Here is a 23831-nt window from a genome sequence, read left to right as displayed (position 1 = left end):
AGCACTTCATACACGTTATCTCATTGAATTTTTACAATTTTATGAGTTGGTTATCATTTTCTCTTTTTGTAAGGGAGGAAACAGGCTCAGAGAGGCTTAGTAATTTGCCCCAGGACAGAAAAGGCAAATAGTAGAACCAAGGTCTGGACTCAGGTTTGTTGATTTTCCAAGTTTCTGCTTTTTCTACCATACTGGGCTGTCTCAGTCAAAGCAGTCACTCTGTTCAGCCTTAAGATATGGATATTATGTACCCTATCTCCTCCATTAGGTTATAAGCTTCTTGTAGGCAAGAATTAAAGTTTAGCATTTATAATCACATATCAACTCATGAGGTAGAGGATTTGATCACCTCAGTGTTAAGAGAGTATTCAATGTTTAACCTCATTAGAGCAATTGCAATGATAATCCAACATTTAGAAGAATAACCACCTGCACTTCTAAGAAGACCTATAGTCAGGGCGAAAGCCCAGAAGGCTGTGATTTGAGCTTATCTATTTTTTCACTCTCTCCTTTCTTTCCCTTTTTTTTTTTTTTTAATTTGATGGAGATCACAAGTATGCAGAGAGGCAGACCAGGCAGAGAGAGAGAGAGAGAGAGAGAGAGGAGGAAGCAAGCTCCCTGCTGAGCAGAGAGCCCGATTTGGGGCTCGATCCTCGATTTGGGGATCATGACCTGAGCCGAAGGCAGAGGCTTTAACCCACTGAGCCACCCAGGCGCCCCCTCCTTTCTTTCTTATGAATAATCTCTAAATCACACAAGCATCATACACAACATCATTGACGTATAACAACATAGTAGGTTGGTTAAAACAGTCATATATCTCAAAGCACGTACCAAAAATATTCCTGGAATGACATTGTGCCTTTGAACCAGAAGTGGACAACTGCCCCCAGTAAATTTACATGCAGAGGTGATGTCATATTTGAGCAATCGAAATGGATCTGAACAACTCTAAAAAAAAAAAAGTTGTAAAGCCATTAAATCCCAGGTAACAAATCCTTTGTTCCATTCAGCAGTATTTGCGTCTTTGAGCCAACAATTCTAGACTCTATTCCTATCACTCCATTAGGAATGCCTTCTTCCTAAACTCATCAAAGACCTCTGTATTGCCAAAGCCAGTGGACATTTTCATGTTTCTTCTATTTCTTGAACTCTTTGAGGGATTTGAAATTACTACAGTCCTCCTTCTCAAACTCTCTCCTGGGCCTCTGTGGTCCCACCCTTCTGTTTTCTTTCTATTTCTCTGTGTCTTCCATCCCAGTCTTGGTCAAGCACAATTTTTCCTTTACTTGAACTCTAAAGATCTAAAATCTAAATATCTGGGGCACCTGGGTGGCGCAGTGGGTTGGAGCCTCTGCCTTAGGCTTGGGTCATGATCCCAGGGTCCTGGGATCGAGCCCGCAGGAGTCTGCTTCCCCCCTCTTCTCTCTGCCTGCCTCTCTGCCTGCTTGTAATCTCTGCCTGTCAGATACACAAAATCTTTTTAAAAAATAAAATAAAATCTGAATATCTAAAATAGATTCCTGCTCTTCACTCTCTCTTCACATACCCCTTGGGTAATCCATAATTTTTGCTACTATTTCTGTGCACCAAATGTTTTCCAAAGCTAGTACTCTCCTCTGAGTATCAGACTTGTCAGTTGAATTGCCTACTTCCTGATGTGTCCATTTTGATGACACTCTAGTACCTCCAACTCAACATGCCCAATCTGAATTTTTCATCTTTCTCTCTCTCTCTCTCTTTGTGTGTGTGTGTGTGTGTGTGTGTTAAGTAAGATCTATGCCCCATGTGGGGCTTAAACTCATGACCCTAGATCAAGAGATCCATGCTCTAGTGACTGAGCCATTCAGGCATCCCTCTTTGAACATTCTTATGTGGATTAAAGATGCCACTCTACCTATCAGGAGATGGAGGTCTACTTCTACTCCACTTGAATCTGGGCTGGCCCTGTGATAGGCTATGACCAAGAGTATACTGTATAACTTTTGAGACCAGGCCTTAAGAGGTCTCCAGGTTCCATCTTCACCTCTTGGAACATTCCTTCTCAAAACATGAACATCATGGTGTGAGGAAACCTGAATAACTCTTAGAAAGGCGGCCCTCATGAGGAGAACAGAGGTCCCTGGCCAATAGCCATTGCCGAGCGCCTAATACCAGCAGATCTACCTGCCAGCCATATGAATGAAGCTCTTCTTGAATCCTCCAGCTGTACTCAAACTGGCCCAGCCAATGCTGTGTCAGGTCATCCCTGATAGTTCTGAGAAGGTCATGAGCAAATATGCAGTTGCTGTACTAGGACTGTAAGTTTTGGGGGTGCTTTGTTATGTAGTAATAGGTAATAGGTAACAGACATTTCTTATCCTCATCCTTCTGAATTTCCTACCTCAACAAATGGTACTGTTCTTCTAACTGTGCAAGCAAGAAGCTGGGAGGCATCTTAAATTCTTCCCTCACCCAACATATAAAATCTTACAGAGTCTTGCTTCTAACTACAACTCAGACTTAGTATCCTTTTCTACTCCCACAGCCGCCACTGCCTGACCATTTCTCACCTGAGTAAATGCGGTATTAGGTCTCTCTGTCATTCTAATTTTTTCTGGAACATTCTGTCAAAATTATTCTTCTAAAATACAAAATCTCTTCACATTACTTCTCTGCTTAAAACCCTTTAATGGCTCCTCTTCCTTTTCAAGGAGAGTTGGGGTTCCTTACTGAACCTCAGAGTTAGATCTCTGCAACCTTCATTAGCTGCTAACTCCCTCAAAGTGCACCCCCCCAATACTGATGTCTTTCTCACCTCCCAGGTTCATCCTGCAACTTGCTATCTTCTTGTGTTCCAACGTGTAGTTTTCCAACATGCCTTCAAAAACGTAGTTTGTGGGAAATATTCACTCAGTTAAGTCTTACAAGTCTTACTAGTCCTACAAGCCACTTCTTGCCTAAATGTTCTGTTGATACTTCTGACCCAGCACTCATGTCACCATGTCACCTATTGTGACTGTTCTCTGGATTGTCTTTTCCTTGAGGACACAATCAGGCTCTAATTCATTTTTCTCTATCAAGTTGCTATCCCACTCCCAGCATATTGTAGGAGCTCAGTGAATGTTTATCACCTGAATGAATAAATTTACAGAATTGTGCTATCAAAAAAGCCTCATCCTCAAGTAGATACTACTTGTATCTACTTACTTCCTCATTGTTGAAAGGGGTCAGCCAGGCATGGCTCCTTTTATCAGCTGTACTGGCCCTCACAATTCCTGCTGAGCACACACATGGGCCCCTGCCATGCCTTCTGCCTCAGCATGCCCAAGCTCATACTTCTGAGATGCGGGATATGTGCCATTCCTCCCAACCCATTCATCTCATTTGATTCCACTCTTGCCCCCCTTAGCCACTGCTTTTCCTGCTCCACGAGGCTACATGGCAGAGCATGGTGCTAAAGAGCATGGGCCCTGGTGTAACTCTCACCCCCACCCCTACCTGACTGAGGAAACTTGAACAAATGACCTATCTGTCCTGTCTCAGGTATCGACCTGCACTCAATGGACACAAATGCAGAAAGCCAGCCATTTATGGCTCTTTTGAGAATTTAATGGTATTTCAGGTAAATAGTGGTTGCAACACAGTAAGTGCTCAATAAATATCAGCTCTCTTGATCTTATTCTGACTTTGCCATCTCAGATCAGTTCAGTGAACATTTACTCAGTGTCTATCGGATGCCAGGTATGGGGTTGGGGGGATGGCAGGTACTGTCTGCACCAAGTATATCAGAGCCCTTGGGATTTAATGGACATTATTGTCCTCCTGAGGACTTGAACTCTTCCTGACTATGGTCCTGCTCTCTCATCCACTTAGCTTGTCTGTCTCTTCAGGGGAGACCTAGTTCCTTTCACAAGCCATGGTCCCAGAGGCACTTCCTATGAAACCAAGAAAGAATTAGCAGTGACCAGATACCCTCATATCTGGCCTTCAGACTAAAGAAACATTCATTCATTTTTTGGTTCATTTATTCACTTGACAAATACACTGTAGATGTTAACCATGTATTCGGCCCAGCACTAGGACTGCAATGGTGAGCAAGACAGGGCCCTGCTATCAAGAAGCTTCCAGCTCTGGGAAGGGGAATCTGGTTTCAGGGCAAGCTGGAAGGGTGAGGGTGCCACTCCCAGAACCAGTGCTCCCAGAACCCATCCCATATCCGCTATGGCTCAGGCTACCCTTCTAGGAGCTTTGTCTACACCCTTGATGCTTCCACCAGAGTATCCCATGAATTCTTATTGCTGGCCAGCTTCCAAGTGCAGCTTAACAATTTCAGCATCACACAGTCCTCCCAGTTCCCTGGTTAGGTGGAATGAAAGAAAAGGAAGTGGGAGCCAAGAACCTGGTCTGACCAGGCCACCATTTTGATGAAGACTGGAGTTCTCAGGTGAATGTTAACATGTTTTATGATCTTCCCCATTCTTATTTGTATTCCCTTTAGGGTCTCTGGTATGCGAACATTCCCTTCATTTTTAAATCTAAAAATGATCTTAAAAAGAATCTAGGGTACCCTGTGGTACCCAGACAATTAAGTCTGTATTCTCTTTCTTCACCATTCAAAGTTACAAAATGACATGTCACTTTCCTACAGGTTGCTATCAATTCTGCTGGATGAAATAATATTTCCTTCATCAAAACTTACATTTTAGATTTATTTATATTCTGCTTTTTTAACAAAAGACTGGAGGTGGTTTATAGGAAGTAAGAATAGTAGCAGAGAAACAATGAATCTTGGAACACTGCATTTAAAAAAAAAGAAAGAAAGAAAAAGAAAAGAGAAAGAATAGTATCAGAGAAAATTATAAATTAAAAAAATTTTGGGGCACCTGGGTGGCTCAGTGGTTTAAGCCTCTGCCTTCAGCTCAGGTCATGATCTCAGGGTCCTGGGATTGAGCCCCACATCGGGCTCTCTGCTCAGCGGAGAGCCTGCTTCCCCCTCTCTCTCTGCTTGCCTCTCTGCCTACTTGTGATCTCTCTATCAAATAAATAAATAAAAATCTAAAAAAAAATTTTTTTTTTCGATGGGAAGTAAAGCTTCTCATTCAGAAAGACAATCTTCACTTTGGGCTTCAAATTGGAGACACTAGGCTGGAAAATATATTGTAACATCCCTCAAAAGAAGTTCAGGGCTACTTAGGGCAACATCTTAAAAGGCCACTTAGTGGCAGCATGTCCACAAAGGGCAACGTGGCCCAAGTCCTTAGCTCCCACCAGCTTCAGACCTGGACTCTGCAAAGGTTCTTTAATATATCCCCTGGGGCCATCACTGGGTTTGGGACAGGGAACTGAGCAGTCAGGGTGGGAAGAGCCCCACTAGGAGGGGGACCTCAATGTAATACTAAAGAAATTGGATTTGGCCTGAAGGGACGTCCTTAGAAGACTGTCAGCAGGAGAATGATGCCCTCGTGTCCGTATATTAAAAAGAACACCCAGCAACATATAACAAATACCAGGGGTGCCAAGACCAAAGGCAGGAAAACTCATCAGAGAGGTCACTGGAGAGAATCAGATGGGAGGTGACGAAAGCCTGAAATAGGCAAACACAATGGAATTGGAAAAAAGGCTCAAATGTGAAAAAATGTCACAGTGATAGAATCAACTAGGCTTAGAGGATACTCATTAAATGTGTTGAGAGTAAAGGCTCTCGTGGGGAAAAGGCTTCACGAGTTACTACTCGGGTCAGCTGGTAGAGGCTGCTTGCAGTGCAGTCAGGGAAAGGAGTTTAGGACCCAGTCTAGGCTCGGCTGAAAAGGATGCTGGGTTAGTAGTGTCCATCATGGGGGCAAGATGCGAGGATGCTGACATGCCTGGTATTGACCTTCCGAGTCTCTGGCAAAAGAAGCACAACAACGTACTGTGTGTTTCAAAATGTGTACACTGTGATTCCATGGATATGAAGGTCTAAAACAGACAAAACTGATTTATGGTGATGGAAGTCAGAAAAGTGGTTCCCAGGGGCAGGAGGTAGGTGGGCTACTGACTGAAAAGGGCAAAAGGGAGCTTTTTTGGGCCTGGGAGTACTCTGTGTCTTGATCTGGGTGGTCATCATATAGGTGTACACATATATAAACATTAATTAAGCTATATGCCCTTAAGATGTGTGACCTCTATTATATGAAGGTCATACCTCAATTGAAAAAGTGGGGGAGAAATTCCTCCATGGCCTTTTGCGTGGCTGAAAACATGTCTTAAGATGTAAGAGCAAGTAAACATTAGTCACAATATGTCTTAATACACATGACACTCACCTGAAGGCAAGGCATGCTTTTACATCTGTTCAGTTTTCTATACACTTTGGCCATTTCTTTTGTAGTCTTGTCCACGTTGCTAGCTGAGAACACGTGGACTACAATGAGCTGATCCGTGGAGGACAGCCGGTGGCTTATAAGGTGATCATACTCTAGGTCTGTCACTTCAGGGACGCTGTAAGTGCTACACTGGCATGTGCCCCCTTCCTGCCCACACAATATCCTCCTGAGGACCACAGGACAGAGCAGCCGAGGATCAAACCATGCATCCTTGTTCTTAATGGAAGGAGGAGGAAGCCTAGAAATGTAATGGTAAGAAATCATGTTCAAAGAAGTGAAAGGACAGAGGCACCTGAGTGGCTCAGTCAGTTAAGCAACGACCCTTGATTTCAGCTCAGGTCAGGATCTTGGGGTCCTGGGTATTCAGCCCCATGTTGGGCTCTGTGCTCAGCCCGGAATCTGCTTGTCTCCCTCTCCCTGCCCTTCGCTCTGCTTGTGCTCCTGCTCTCTCTCTCAAATAAATAAATCTAAAAAAAAAAAAAAGAAAAAGAAAAAAAGAACTGAGAGGGCAGAAAGAGTATCACTTTAGAAGAAACCAAAGTGGCTACTTTGGTAAAGCATTTAAGTGTAATTCTGGATAGAACTTTATGTGCCAATGTGCTAAAACACTTTTCAATACACTGAAAGAATTGAATGTAAACCTTTTCAGTTACATAAGCACCTGTGGCTCTGAAACAAATATAAGCCTTGTGTTCAGAGGACTTAATTAATCTAAATGATTGCAAGTAATTGACCAGTAAGAGTGAGACTTAGAGTCTTAATTGCAGTTTGACAAATGCAAGAAGAATGCATCAAAGTTGGTCTGTAAGATACTCACTTTATTCCAGTCTCATAACTGGGGAAAACTAATGCTCAGAAAATTCAATAAATTGACTAAAGCACCCAAGTAGTAACTGACAAAGCTGGAACTTGAATGCACGTGTATTTTTTTGTTGTTGTTCTATTACAATGGCCCACTGACTGGAGATGAAACACCTACAGCATACTTTTGAGCTGATTGGTGCCTATTAATAGACCAGATAAACCATGTAACCCAATAGCAAGAATACAAATCAGAAAGCTAAATTTGAATCTGTCTTCTGTCCACTAACTCTAATCTGTCTTCTCTCCACTAACTATAAATCTTCTGATTTCTTTATACCTCAGTATTAACATCTGTAATGCAGGGATAAGTTTATGTTTCCACAAAACTTCTAGGGAGGTTATGAGGCTTATAAAACCAAATCTTGCGAGTTTTAATTATGCTTAAAGAATTTTTATGTGATCCTGAAATTTGTTAAATAAAATATTTTAATTAAGTTATTTAAAACTGGCATTCTTGGGGATGCCTGGGTGGCTCAGTTGGTTGAGCCACGGCCTTCGGCTCAGGTCATGATCCCAGGATCCTGGGACTGAGTCCTGCATCTGGCTCCTTGCTCAGCGGGGAACCTGCTTCTCTCTCTGTCTCTGCCTACCACTTTGCCTGCTTGTGCTCTCTCTCTCTCTGACAAATAAATAAATAAATAAAATCTTTAAAAAAGAAATACTAAACCTGGAATTCCTGGGTAACTAGAAGAGTCTTTTTTTTTTTTAATTATCATTAGAATATTCAGTATTGGCTTCATTTACTTTATGCTGAACCCGAGGAACTTAATAAATGGGATAAATGCCCAGTTATGTTTGTTGAAGTTGTGCTTTTTGAAAAGTCTTGATGCCTCCCCTTGGTAGAAGCACATTTCTGAGAAAAGATGATTATATATTTCCTTGTGATAAGAAAAACCCCACATATAAATATAATGTTATTTCAGTTCTCACCTTCATGCCCTACTAGATCTATTTTCAAAAAAAATTTTTTCCCCTTTCTTGTCATAATGTGTATAAGTGAATTTAAATACAGACTCACTCAGAAATGGATCTTCTTTTTTGGAAAGAGAGTCAAATAATTTCAATAGAATACTGTTGCTCTGAAAGCTTCATATTCTTAGTAGTTCTGTATTCGTAATAATAAAAGTCTATACATGTGTGTATCAGTGTGTTCATGTGCTAGCCTACATACGAAAAAGTGAAGAAGAAAGTGAAGCTTTGTACATACCACTCTGCTTTATCAAATCTTAGTATTTTACTATACTTGTTATATATATATATTTTTTCATTTTTATAATTTCAGATGCAACTTACAGCCCCAAGGACTTCTCTTGATTTCACCCAATTTTTGCCCTGATTTTGATGTATGCATTCTCATGTATGTTACATAATATGTCATAATCCATAATCTATCAGGGTTAAGGTTTTTAGCTGACAGCAACAGAAACAAACTGGCTAATTTAAGCAAACAAACAAAAACAAAGGAATGTATTAAAAAACTCAGAAAATCTTTGGAAAGGTGGAAGAATCAGGCTTTCAGGGTCCACTGACCCACGGGAAATGTCCCAAATTGTACTGTAAAACTTGCCCACTAGGGGCACCACAGTCATAGCTGATGGTCCTGCTGACCCAGAACATGGTGGTGAGAACCACTGCCACCACAGCCTCTGGGGGCCCTGTGCCCCTGACGCCCCTCCCTGCCTAGAGGGTTAGGAAGCCCTTATGGCTGCATGAAAATCTGGGGCAGGCTTATGGTACTAGCGGTACCTGGGTCATGTGCCTGGGCCCTAGCTTCAGAGGGGACCGAGAAAGCAACAATCTGGCGTTTTTGTCATCTAGTGTGAAAGTAGACTCTGCCTTGGCAAGCAGGGAGTCCCTAGGCATAAAGTAGGTTCAGATGCTGGATGGTCAAAACAAATGACAGATGTCCACAATAAAAAAATTCATACATCCTCTTGGTTATGGAAATATGGGTAGTTTCTTTCCTTTCTTTCTCTCTTTCTTTCTTTTTTTTTTTTTTTTTTTAAGATTATTAACTTTAGAGAGAAAGAAAGGAGTGAGGAATGAGTGGGGAGTGGCAAAGGGAGAAGGAAAGAGAAAGAATCCCAAGCAGACTCCCTGCTGAGTGCAGACCCCCCGCCCCAATTCAGGGCTCAATCCCACAACCTATGAGACCATGATCTGAGCTGAAATCACAAGTCAGATGCTCAACCAACTGTTTTTAACTATTGCAAACTGCTGCAATGAAATTTTTGTACTTTCCTTCTTTTGTATATAGGGCTTTTATTTTAATGTAGTTAAATTTAATCAATGGTCTCCCTTATGTTTCTGTTTTTTGGTGTGTGTTTGGTTTAAGAATTTATTTTCTACCACAAGGCAATGAAAATATTCTCCTTATTTTTCTTCTAAATATTTTATTATTTGGCTTTTTATATTTAGCTCTTTAGTCTACCGACAGTTTATGATGGGATGTAGGAATCTTCCTACTTAGAAGGAAGATAGATAGATAGGTAGGTAGATTATTATCTACCAGTTATTATTATCTACCAGTTATATCTATATTATTATCTACCAGTTGTCCCTCCACCATTGACTGAATAATCCATCCTTTCCTAACTGGTTTGTATTGCTATTTCTGTTTTATATCAAATTTCCATATTGTCTGTGTCTGATTGGGGCTCTCTCTTCTGTTCGATTGATCTAAATAGCCTGGTGCCAATATCACACTATCTTAGTTACTATTATTTCCTAAAAAGTCTTTTTTTTTTTTTTTTCAAAGATTTTATTTATTTATTTGACAGAGAGAGATCACAAGTAAGGCAGAGAGGCAGGTGGGAGGCAGGGAAGAAGGCTCCCTGCTGAGCAGAAAGTCCGTTGTGGGGCTTGATCCCAGGACCCTGAGATCGTGACCTGAGCCAAAGGAGGCTTAACCCACTGCACCACCCAGGCATGTACCCCCACCTTCCACAAAAGTTCTTGAAATCTGGTAGGGCAAATCCTCCCACTTTGTTTTTCCTCTTCAAATATATTAATGTTATTTCTAGAGTTAGTTACCTAATACCCCAAAGAACACATGATTAAAAAAAAACAAACACAACTTTTAGCATGCATGATTTGGTACACAATATGAGTGATAAGGGGACAAGAGACCTAAGAATACCATCTTTGCCAGTGGCTGCACAATAGCAGAGAGCTCTGAGAGCAGGATGCAATTACCATCAAATAAACCAGGAATGTTTGGAATGAAGGTTCTGATCTCCATCCTGTAAAGAATAGGCTACTAGAGGTCCCAGCCCCAGTAACACCTTCTTGTTTTCCCATGACCATTTACTCTTCATCCCCACCTTTGTCTACGAAGCCTCTTACAGGTTAATATGGAGCACACCAACATCAGGGCCTCTGAAGAGGCATTCTGAGCATCCCTGAGCAATTCCAATGGATCAGCTAGTGTACTTGTCAGCCAGGACTAAACCAAGCTGCTTGCTGGCCTGAAGACTTGGTCTACAATATTCCTAATATTCATGGGGCAGGATGCCACCCCACCATAATTGGACCTGATTTTGACAGTGAAGCCTTGGGGTTCTGGGTAAGGGCAACTGAAAACTCACCAGGCAGGAGGGGCAAACAGACAGACAGACAGACACACACACACACACACACACACACACACACAAAATGCACTCACTCAAAGTACACTCAATATACAGACATACACATACACCACAGAAAGATGAGCCTAGAGTAAAAAATCTGAAAACATATCAAAGAAAGCTAATTCTAACAAAGATAACCTACAAAATCAATAGTCAGAAGATGGATTTGATCTAGACAGAATTAAAATAATAGAACAAATCTAAAAAGTACTTATAAACAGGGATGTTTAGAATTCTCAGGATGAATAATGGTGGAAAAAATAATTGAGGAAAAAATCAGGGGCACCTGGGTGGCTCAGTTTTTAAGCATCTGCCTTCAACTAAGGTCATGATCCTGGGGTCCTGGAATCGAGCCCCGCATTGGGCTCCCTGCTCAGCGGAAAGCCTGCTTCTCCCTCTCCCAATCCCCCTGCTTGAATTCCCTCTCTTGCTGTCTATATCAAATAAATAAATAAAATCTTAAAAAAAAAAAAAAAAGAATTCGAAGACTCCCAAAATATTGACAGGTATAGAAAGTCAATCTGAATTTCTTTTTTTTTTTTAATTTTTTATTTTTTATAAACATATATTTTTATCCCCAGGGGTACAGGTCTGTGAATCACCAGGTTTACACACTTCACAGCACTCACAAAAGCACACACCCTCTCCAATGTCCATAATCTCACCCCCTTCTCCCAACCCCCCTCCCCCCAAGCAACCCACAGTTTGTTTTGTGAGATTAAGAGTCACTTATGGTTTGTGCCTCTCCCAATCCCATCTTGTTTCTCAATCTGAATTTCTTAAGCACACAATAAAATAATACATTTTCTCACTAACAGGCTGGTTTATATTAACTGTCTTACATTGGGACATTATGGGATGGTAGACAGTGCTAAAAACTTAACATGCTTCATCCTATTTAATTCTTTCACAGTCTTGTGAAGTAGGTTTATTATCCCCATTCTATGGATAAAGAGAGGTATGCAATTGCTGAAGTCTCATAGCTAATATTCTCTGCTAGCGTGTTATTAGGGTGTTATGCTGTTTTCCCTCTGCCTGGTGTCAGCCTGTCTTCCATGCATAGGATTTGTCTGGAAATTGAACTAGAGCATGAAACCCATATAGAGAAGTGATGCACGGAAGATGGATTTTCTCATTCATGGTGCTTAAGCCTTTATGCTTATTTCAAGATTTAGAGTCCAATTACAGATTTAAAAGTTTCCATTAAGTTTTTACAGAAATAAATGGAGCCCTTATTATGCTTATTTCAAGATTTAGAGTCCAATTGCAGACTTAAAAGTTTCCATTAAGTTTTTATAGAAATAAATGGAGCCCTTATTGAATTAATATTAATCTCTTCAGATATCATTGCAACACATAACTGAGTCATAAAAGTAATTCCACATTTAAATGTGAAGTGACTGGGTTTTGACTTTTCACAGGAAATTTAAAAGCCCGAATAAACATCTTAGGCCTGACTCACACAGTGTCTGTTTGCTGCATCACTGTGGATTTTAAAGGATTTGGTTAATTTTGCTACTTGTACCCATTTCTGGCCTGGAGTCAAGGCCCTCCATGATCTGGCCTCAATCCTGGTTATCCTATCTTCCATACCCTAAGCACCAGGAAAACCAAACTGCTCAACATTCCTCCAACTTGCCTGAGCTGACCTATCTATATGCCTTTACTCAAATCCCTGCTCTGCTCACCAGCTGTGTCTTTGCAGGGTGATGAGGGCAGCATGGGCTTAATTATAATTGCATCCCTTAGGTGTGTCATGAGAATTCAATTAAATCCTGTAGGTACAGTGTTTTGCCCAGTACCTAGTGTCTAGTGAGTATTCAGTAAAGGTTAGCCATCCCTGACATTATTAGTACCATCACCGTCCTTATTATACATCTCCCCCTGGAGTACCAGCTCTCCCTACTTGCATATCCCAATTCTCCTAATCACTACAAACCTTATTCAAAGGCTCCTGGGGGGGAAAAAAAAAATCCTTTCTAAAAAAAAAAAAAATCTCTCTCTCCACAAAATTTCTTCAGCCTTCTATCTCTTCTGCTCTGCTAGCACTTACTTCCTTAGTTTCCACTGATTAATGGTATTCATTCATACTTTGAAGTCTTTGGAGGACAGGGACCAAGTCTTTGTGTTGTTGACTGCCACATGCCTGGAAGGCGGCAGATGACAGTTTTTGGTTGAATGAATTCCCATGTGCAGGTGTCAGGTAGGACTGCTTGTTTAGTGGCATTTATGAAGTCTGCTGCCAATGCTTTGTTTATTGTTTTTTTAAGATTTTGTTTATTTATTTGAGAGAGAGAGCATGAGCAGGGGGAGGGGGAGAGAGAGAGAGGGAGAAGCAGACTTCCCACTGAGCAGGGAGCCCATTATGAGGCTGGACCCCAGGACCATGACCTGAGCCGAAGGCAGACATTTGACCAACTGAGCCATCCAGGTGGCTCTGTCTATGCTTTCAATACAAGAAACATTTACCTCATGGCATTTGCCACTTTAAATTTATTGTTTCCAATGTTACTGAAGCAGTACTAGGACTGGAAATCCTAGGGATTTTCACACTGCTACTCAGAGTGAATTCCAGTGTAGAGACAACCTACCCCCACATCCGACACCCCTCGCCTCCCCCCTGCCCCCGGACCTGGAGGGAGGTGACACCTGAGGTGGGAAGCATCCCTGTTTGGTAGTGAGACTCAGAGATGCATAGAGAACCTGGCTTTTTATGCTGATGAAGAAAACAAGGACACATTTCTCTCAGAAGAACTGTGCAAGAAGGTAAGGGAAGCAACAACTCCTGGCCCTCATTTACCATCACCAAACACAGAGTCAGGAGTTTTCAGCCCAAATATATGGTCAGGTTTCAAATATGTGCTCCCCAAAGAGATGAAAACAAACTGAGTCTTGATTCCTGATTGATTTGAATTCCTCTTGGGAAGCAGGGTGGAGAGAACTCAGATGCTTGAATCTAGGCATATAAATTTGTCCCACTTTTAGGAAAAGTATTTCTTTAATAGCACATAAGTGGTGACACCTTAACCCACCCTGCTTAGAAAGCACTCCTGTGTGAAGCAACGTAACAGGTCTTGCTTGGCATTTGTGGGTGGACTGAATGAGACATCCATCTGAAGCTCTTTCGAATATAAACTGTACTATGAATTATTAAGACAAATGAGGCTGGTACCTGAAGGATGGATTGCTGCCTGGGGTCTTCTGGGTGTGAAAGAGAGGCACAGGCTTAAAGACACCCTTCAGTTTTAGGAAGGTGTTCCGGTATCGAAGGTACTCTTTACTCTCATCTTTTTCCTCTGCACTTTGTTTCAGAGGAAATCTTGCTGATGAGACTTTTTGTTTCCTGATCCCTTTTTCTGGAAGCTTGGGCATTTTGCCAATGTGCATGGAGTCTATTCCTGAAATGTAAACAGAATATACATCACCGAAAACCTTTAGTGGACCAAGGTGCCAGTAGGCTAAGCTGTCTGGGTTACGTTGGTTGCAATAACCTGAACACTCCTTCACCCACTTACAGAAGTGCCTTCTGTTGGTTCTCTTATTTTAAATGCACTTCCTGGTTGCCCAGGGCATACACAGCATCTGTGTAATATAGAAAATGTCTAGGTTATCAAGAAATCTAATCCATGGGAGTTTTATTGTCTGTGCTTATCTTTGCCAGATATCTTTAAATGCCTTATCCAACTGAAGTAAGTACTCTCCTTATGTGAGTACTGTTATTTTAATGATATCACAAAAAAGTCCATGTTCACCCAGCTAGAAAGAGGCAGAACTAGGCTTTGAACAGGTCTGTTTAATTCTGAAGGCTGTGTTTTGACCATGCAATAGACCAATGCTTCCTAGCCTTTTCTTTTTAATCATCTAGAAAACTGTAAACTGTCAACCCTTATACATATAGATACTTATCACAGAAAATCTGATATAAACAAAAGAAAATATGATGTGTTGGTATGGCACATTGTGGTAAACTTACTAGAATCAACCATCCCAGATTGAACCTGTCAACTGATGGTAGAATCAACTATCCCAGGGGCTCAACCCCCACCCAGCCACTGTCCTAAGGGCTTAGGATTTCCATTTCTTAGTTCCTGTGTAAAACATTTGTGGCAAATCTTTTGCGATACTTTACTGTATGCCATCATGAGTAGCAAATTACTTCCTCAAAGTAATAAATAATAAATAAATAAATAATAAAAAAGCTTCCTCAGAAGCTTTTTCTTTGGGATTTAGCTTTCAGTCAATCCTCCTTATCTGCAGATTCTGTACTTGTGAATTTGCCTATTAGCTACAGTTTATTTGTACCCCTAAATCAGTATCTGCAGCACTTTCATGGTCACTTGTAGATGTGTGGAGCTATGAAAAACTTAAGTTTCATCTTGCATTTTCCCAGTTGTCTTTGAACAAGGTGATGCTCTGCCTTCGTGCTTCCAATCTCATATTATAAGCAAGTATCCTTTCTATGGCCTCTTCAGTGCCAAAGTCTTTTGCATTTTTTGTGCCTTTTGTTGGTGATTTTGCTGTTCAAAATAGACTGCAAGTATAGTACTGAATGCTGTCTAGCATTCCAAAGTGCAAGATGGCTGTGATGGTTCTTATAGAGAAAACACAGGAGTTAAATAAGCTTTGTTCAGTCATGAGTTACAGCGCTATTGGCCATGAATTCACTGTTAATGTTTCAACAATATATATTAAATAAGGTATCTTCAGACAGAAACACATAAAATATGGTTATGTATTGACAGGGTGACAAAAATGCTATGACCAGAGGTGCACAAGAGCCTCACCCTGTATTTCTCCTAGGAGCAGTGGTTCAATATTGGCTAATTCAGTGTTTGTTGAGACCTTATAGAACCTAATTACCTAATTATAATGAGGGATAAGAGTATTTTCTGGGTGCCTGGGTGGCTCAATGGGTTAAGCCTCTCAGCTCAGGTCATGATCCCAGGGTCCTGGAACTGAGTCCCACATCGGGCTCTCTGCTCAGCAGGGGGCCGGCTTCCCTCTCTCTCTCTATCTGCCTCTCTGCCTACTTGTGATCTCTCTCTGTCAAATAAATAAATAAATAAAAATCTTTTTTTTTTTTTAAAGAGTATTTCCTGATCCAAAATATGAACATGAAAGCACCTTTCCTTATGAAAACACAATTAATCAAATGGATTATCTTCTCCAAAGAGGGAAAGGAAATGAAATTAAGGTCATCTCCTTTGATTTTTTTGCTACGGCTCATCACCTGGATCCATGATAAGACTCTCTATGTATACTGATTTACAGTTTACAAACTCACTACCTTGGGAACCTTGGAAGGAAGAGGCATTCAAATATTGATCTTCTGGAAGTCTGAATGATGGGAACAGGTTATGTGGAGCAATACAATGGATTCCATAACTGACCCAATGTAAATCTGTAGTAATCCAGCCAGTGAAATAGGATGTGCTTGACCTTCTTCTGTAGTCTTCTTAATTTAATAACTGTTGGGATGTCAGAGAAAGGGCTTATGTCCATTACAGAATCAAATGTAGCTATTTTCATTGTGTCTGTTAAACTTGAAGGCTTCAAAACAGGAAATTATATATAAATATTATAATTCATATAGATTACTTACTATATGGTTATAAAATATCAATTCATTCATTTGTTTATTTGCTTATTCTTTCAATCAACAAATATTTATAAGTTATATTTATGGGCCAGGTACTGTGCCAGAAACCAAGACTACGGTTATGTATAACAGACATGTTCCCTTGTGAATATACTTAATGCCATGGATTATGCATTTAAAAATGGTTAAAATGGTAAAATTTGTGTGATGTATATTTTACAACAAAAAATGGGGAAGAAAAAGCCATGCTCCCTATCCTCAAGGAGCTCACAGTATGGAAAAACTAGGTGGGTAAATCATTACAATTAAAATTAGAAATACTGGGGCACCTGGGTGGCTCAGATAGTTAAGTATCTGCCTTTGGCTCAGCTCATGATCCCAGGTCTGGGATAGAGCCCTGTATCGGGCTTCCTGCTCAGTGGGGAGACTCCTTCTCCCTCTGCCTCTGCCTGTTGCTCCCCTGCTTGTGCTCTCTCACTCATGCTCTCTCTCTCAAATAAGTAAAACCTTTAAAAATAAAATAAAATTAGAAATACCATATGATCCCAAAATTTCTCTACTGGGTATTTGCCCAAAGAAATGAAAACACTAATTCAAAAAGATATATGCAACCCTATGTTTATTGCAGCATTATTTACAATAGCCAAAATATGGATGCAACCTAAACATCCATCATTAGATGGATGGATAAGAAAGATATGATAATATTCATAATGAGATGTTAGGAAGCCATAAAAAAGAATGAGATCTTACCATCTGCAACAACATAAATAGACCTAGAGGGTACTATGTTAAGTCAGACTGAGAAAGACAAATATCATATGATTTCACTTATATATGAAATCTAAAAACAAAACAAATGAATAAACAAACAAAAAGTGGAATCAAACCTATAGATAACAGAGAAAAAAATTATGGTTGCCAGAGAGATGGGCATGGGGAATGGGGTAAAGTCAGCAAAGAGAAATGGGAGATATAGGCTTCCAGTTATGGAATAAATAAGTCATGGGGAAAAAAGGCACAGAATAAGAAATATAGACAATGATACTGTCAAAGTGTTGGATGGTAACAGATGGTACCTACACTTGTGTTGAACATAGCATAAGGTATAGAGAAGTTGAACCATGATGTACCCCAAAACAATGTAGCATTGTATATCAACTATATTAAAACAAAATCAAAATAATTAAAACATAGCAGAAGGCCCTTTAGATATAAGCACAGACTGTTGCAAAAGATTAAGTAGAAAATTTAACATTCATAATGTTGATTTTCTACTTAGCAGAGGAAAGTTTCTAAGAGAAGTACATCATGAATACAGGCGGTGGATATTAAGGAGAGCAAATATTGCATGGAGCATTGGGTGTATTGCATAAACAATGAATCTTGGAATACTGAAAAAATAAAATAAAGATATTAAAAGAAAAATAAATAAAATATATAGTTACAGTGAGCAGTATGTGTGATCTTCTCATAATATTGGGCATAAAGAGTGGTTACTCAGGTTTGGATGAGCTTATGTGACCAAATGTAACTAAAACTGATAATTCAGTTTTACATACAATCATTAAGTAGACATAATTATATGGACAATTTTTTTAAGATTTAAAAAAATTTATTTATTTTACAGAGAGAGAGAGGGACAGTGAGAGAGGGAACACAAACAAGGGAAGTGGGAGAGGGAGAAGCAGGCTTCCCAGTGAGCAGGAAGCCTGATGTAGGGCTTGATCAGAAGACCCTGGTATCATAACCTAAGCTGAAGGCAGGTCATGAGCCACCCAGGCATCCCATGGACATTTTCATATTTACATATAAAATTGTACATAACTGTATACTTTTTTAAAAAAAGATTTTATTTATTTATTTGACAGAGAGAGATCACAGTAGACAGGCAGGCAGAGAGAGAGAGAGAGGGAAGCAGGCTCCCTGCTGAGCAGAGAGCCCGATGCAGGACTCGATCCCAGGACCCTGAGATCATGACCTGAGCCGAAGGCAGTGGCTTAATCAACTGAGCCACCCAGGCGCCCCCATAACTGTATACTTAACTCATTATCCAGTTGGATGCTATGACGGAGCCTGTTGAAGATATGAGAGATGAACAGAACCCAGGAAGAATTTGAAGAAAGGTATGGAATTGAATGACCCAGGAAGAGATTAATGAAGTGAATTATCAAGAATTTTAAGAAATGTGATCTACAAAAATCAGATGTAAAGTTAAGATTTTAATTTGAATCTGGGAAAAATCAACCCTATCAGAAGGACTCAGATTTGGACTCTTCTGTTATAATGACTATGAAAAGGATTGAGAACCCATCTGAGATGTTGATAAAAACTGCCCAAAAACATGTATCTTGGGTTCTGAATCTCAATCTCAAAAATCTGGCAAATAAATAATCCCTAGAAAAATTTAGAATTCAAATAGAGAGATAAAGTAATCTGACAATGTTAAAACTTTAAAGTGTATGAGTGAATTTTGAATCATTGGGATCATCTTATGTATTTGCTATGTTTGAAATATTAAAGAAGTTTTGAGGAATTAGAGAATCTGAGAGATTACAATTGGGCTTTCAATTTAAATTGAGTCAACTGATTTTAGAATTTGTGATTATTAAGTTTTAAGGTTTAAGATAATTTAACTAAGTTCAAAAAAATAATTGGAATATTTAAGAGAACTTGAGATTCCCATCAATTTATTTTTATTTGCTTTATAAAAATAACGAGAATATTTTGCTTAGGATTATAAATATACATTTGAGGTACTTAAAGGAAGCAAAATATATTAAAAATATAAATACACTTTAAAATATGAGATTATTATTCATTAAGTTGTATGTGAGTCTAATTGTTTATGAAGATATAGTCAGTTAAATTTCAGTTAATCAAACATTAATCAAAGAAAGGTAAAGACAATTGTTATTTTAGTAGAATATATAGATAAAATAGATTTTGGTGGCCTTAAAACAATGCAAACTGAGTTTTTAAATCAGTCACTTCAATTAAAATGAATATTAATTTCAAAACCAAAGTGAATGTATTTTTTTACTCAAAAAAATCTCTTAGATACCAAAACTCTCTGCACTGGTTCCCTGCTTTTGAAAGTCTCTCCCCATCACATGTTTACTGAATTGGTTCATCACAACCAAAGCAAATTTCTCTAGATGTTTTCTTTTAATAGAATGAAATTGACAAAATTCTCCAAGAGTGGCTAAAACCCAGAATTTGCTAACAGGGAAAGACTCTATATGGAATTGATGAAATTAAATAGTTCACAGGCATGACCAACATTTGTGAGAAGTAAGTTTTTGAAAATGTAAAAGCAGAAGTGTTATTTCAAATAACTAGATATGTATTACCAAAGAGGTAATATATGAACCTAAAAATTTTGAACCATCTTGCCTCGCCTATAGGAATATATACTCCATAGGAGTTATTTCTTTGAGTTTGTATAATTAACAGACTGAGCCAGAAGAACAAATGGGTGAAAAAAAAAGAATAAAATAACATGAAAAAGCCCCTTGCTTTCCCCTTTCTGTACCACTTCAAAGAATAAGGGCTCATAATCAGATGATTTGGCAACATATCACAGTCCTTTCAAATTCATGTCCCCTGCCATATCCATTTGATGCTCAAAGTGTGGCTTTTCTACAGATCTCTTCTTCTACTTGACCCAATGCTGAACCTGCCTCTTTTTTGAAGTCTTTCTTTTTTTTATGGTTTATCAACCTTTTTGGTATAATTTACATGTAATAAACAGTACTCATTAAGTATGTTTTTGATGAGTTTTGATACCCCTGTGAACACCACAATCAAAATCCAGAGCAATTCCAACATCTTCCAAATTTCTCTCCTTCCCCTTTGCAAGCAAACCCCCTGGACTCCAAAAGATCTTTGAGTTTCACATAACTAGAATAATATAGTGGGTACTCTTTCATGTTTGGCTTCTTTTGCTCAGCATGATTTTAAGACTCATCTGTTTTTGTGCAGCAGTGGCTCATTCCTTTCTATTAGTGATTTTCCATTGTATATATGTACCAGTAACCAGCTGATGCATGTTTGGATGGTTTCCAGTTTTTTAAAATTATGAATAAAGATGCTATGAACATTCATGTAGAAGTCTTTGTGTGAAAATAGGTGACTCTCCTTGAGTAAATAAATACCTAGGAATGGAATTGCTGGGTCACATGGTAGGTATAACTTTAATTTTATAAAGTGCTAAAATTTTCCATATTGGTTGTACCATTTTAGATTTCTTCCAGCAGTGTATGAAAGCTGTGACTGGGAGTCCTAGATAGTCCAAGACGGCAGAGGAGTAGGAGACCTCAGTATTGTCTGGTCCAAGGAATTCAGCTAGATAGCTATCAAATCATTCTGAACACCTGTGAACTCAACTGGAGATCTAAGAGAATAGATGCAATTGTATAAATAGAAGAAAAGTGACCACTTTCTGTAAGGTAGGAGGTATGGAGAAGTGAATCTGAGGTGCTATATTGGAAGATAAACTGTAGGGGAGGGAACCTCCATAAGCTGGCATCAGAAAATGACATAGTAGTGGAGCATAAAATCAGAACTTTTAGATGTCTGCTCACTGGTGACGGGTATCTCTACCTGAAAGGTGCTCAGGTGACACAGTGGGCCAGAATCCTAGGTGGGACAGTGTGGTCTCAGGATCCCTGGGATCACAGGAAGACTGCGGGTGCCTGAGTGGAGCAATGTTCCCAATCAGCAAGCCCAGGATTGGGCTCTCAGCTCAGAGTTGCCATATACCACAAACCCTGGCTTGGTCAGGTTACTGGTCACAGAACAGGGGCTCAGAGAGTGGCAGAACTGTAGGGAGACCCCTTCCTCCCCTGGTGTGATTGGCACAGAGACCAGGGAGACAGGAGTGATCAACTGCTTTTCCCTGAGGGTGCACTGAGGACTAGAGCCTTGAGCTTTCTGCTCTAGAGCTGGAGATTGGGAGGCCACCATTTTCATTCTCATCCTCTAAAGCTGCAAGGAAAGCCTTCAGGCAACAAAAGCCACACAGAGCTACTTATTTGGCTATCCCTGGCAAGGGTGGTACAATTTTGCCCCAGGCAAAACACTTGAGCATCAATATAACAGGACCCTCTCTCAGAAGATCAGCAAGAACATCCAGCTAAGAACAATATACCCATCACAGAGAACTGTAAAACTCTAGCTCTAGAGAAAAACAGATCTAGAATACATGGTTTCTGCCCGATGATTAGTCTTTCAGTTTTAATTTTTTTCTCTTTCCTTCTTCAACCAATTTCTTATTTTATCTCTTGTTTAAAATCTTTTAAAATTTTCCTTTTTACAGTTACATTCTATCCTTTCATTATATTTATTTTTGTATGTATATAACTATATATAACTTTTTCTTTCATTATGATTTTGGGATGCAGTGTCTTCTAACAGACCAAAATACACCTGTATGGCTCTGTTCTCTTCACGTGTCAGTTTATATTTCTTTTTCTTTTCTTTTGTCTTGTAATTTTCATTTTTACAGTTACATTCTTTCCTTTCATTGTATTTAATTTTGTTTTTGTACTTATATAAGTTTTTCTTTCTTTACAATTTTGGGATCTAGTTTTCTTTTTTTAATTTTCTTTATTTATTTATTTATTTATTTATTGTCAGAGATCACAAGTAGATGGAGAGGCAGGCAGAGAGAGAGAGAGAGAGAGAGAGAGAAGCAGGCTCCCTGCCGAGCAGAGAGCCCCATGCGGGACTCGATCCCAGGACCCTGAGATCATGACCTGAGCTGAAGGCAGCAGCTTAACCCACTGAGCCACCCAGGCGCCCGGGATCTAGTTTTCTAACAAACAGACCAAAATACACACAGGATCCAGTGTATTGCTCTGTTCTGTTCACCTCTCTGATTATATTCTCTCTCTCTCTTTTTAATTTTTTTTGGGGGGGGTCTCTTTTGATTTGCTTAGTGTATATTTCTCTGGAATCATTGGTGCCCTTTTAGTGTTTTATTCTCTCATTCATCTATTCTTCTCTGGACAGAATGACAAGATGGAAAAACTCACTTCAAAAAAGAGAACAAGAGGCAATACTGACTGCCAGGGACCTAGTCAGTATGAATGTAAGTAAGATGTTGGAACTAGAGTTTAGAAAAACTATTATAAAGATATTAGCTGGGCTTGAGAAAAATCAGAGGAGACACTAGAAAATCCCTTTCTGGAGAAATAAAATAACTAAAATCTAATGAAGTCAAAATTAAAAAGGCTATTAATGAGATGCAATAAAAAATGGAGGCTCTAACTGCTAGGATAAATGAGGCAGAAGAGAGAATTAGAGATCCGGAAGACAAAATGATGGAGACTAAAGAATCTGAGAAAAAGAGAAATAAACAACTACTGGATCATGAGGGGAGAATTTAAGAGATAAGTGATACCATAAAGCAAAACAATATTAGAATAATTGGGAACCCAGAAGAAGAGTAAAGAGAGAGAGAGGGGTAGAAGGTATATTTATAATTATAGCAGAGAACTTCCCTATTCTGGGGAAAGAAATAGGCATAGAGTCCTATCAAAATCAATAAAAATAGGTCAACACCCTGTCATCTAATAGTAAAATTTGCAAATCTCAGAGACAAAGCGAAAATCGTGAATGCAGCTCAGGACAAGAGGTCCATAAACTACAAGGACAGAAACATTAGACTGGCAGCAGACCTATCTACAGAGACCTGGCAGGCCAGAAAGGACTGGCATGATATATTCAATGTGCTAAATGAGAAAAGTATGCAGCCAAGAATACTTCATCTAGCTAGGATGTCATTCATAATAGAAGGAGAAATAAAAAGCTTCCAGGATAAACAGAAAAAGGATTTGTGATCACTAAACTAGCCCTGCAAGAAATATTAAAAGGGATCCTTTAAGTGAAGAGAGAGCCCCAAAGTAACAGACCAGAAAGGAACAGAGACAGTATATAGAAACTGACTTTATAAAGTTCATAGAATGGCAGTAAAGTTGTATCTTTCAATAATTACTATAAATTGGGCTAAATGCCCCAATCAAAAGACACAGGGTATCAGATTGGATAAAAAACAAAGATCCATTGATATTCTGTCTATAAGAGGCTCATTTTAAGCCCCAAATTTAGCTCCAGATTTAAAGTGAGGGGATGGAAAACAATTTATCAAGCTAATGGACATCAAAAGAAAACTGGAGTGGTAATCCTTATATCAGACAATTTAAATTTTAAACTAAAGACTATAATAAGAGATGAGAAAGGACACTATATCATAATTAAAGGGTCCTCCAACAAGAAGGTCTAACAATTGTAAATATTTATGCCCCTAACATGGCAGCAGCCAAATACATGTAAGCCAACTAATAACAAAATCAAAGAAACACATCACTAATAATATAATAATAG

General features: G+C 39.3%; 1 protein-coding gene across 4 annotated transcripts in view; it reads right to left on the bottom strand.

Moving 5' to 3' along the window:
* Window positions 1-23831, bottom strand: part of LOC309868981 (uncharacterized protein C3orf20 homolog) — a 132675-nt gene that overhangs the window by 28393 nt on the left and 80451 nt on the right. For all 4 annotated transcript variants that reach the window (XM_082739286.1, XM_082739283.1, XM_082739284.1 and 1 more), the window contains exons 10-13: window positions 16234-16393; window positions 14016-14241; window positions 6288-6585; window positions 835-951 (exon numbers count right to left, since the gene is read on the bottom strand). In XM_082739286.1, coding sequence (XP_082595412.1) covers window positions 835-951; window positions 6288-6585; window positions 14016-14241; window positions 16234-16393 — 801 coding nt within the window. The remainder of the gene's footprint in view (window positions 1-834; window positions 952-6287; window positions 6586-14015; window positions 14242-16233; window positions 16394-23831) is intronic.

The sequence above is a fragment of the Mustela nivalis genome, assembly GCF_964662115.1.
Source record: "Mustela nivalis genome assembly, chromosome: 7".
NCBI classification, from domain to species: Eukaryota; Metazoa; Chordata; class Mammalia; order Carnivora; family Mustelidae; genus Mustela; species Mustela nivalis.
Note: the sequence above shows the minus strand (reverse complement) of the source record. Positions and strands in the feature narration are given on the sequence as shown.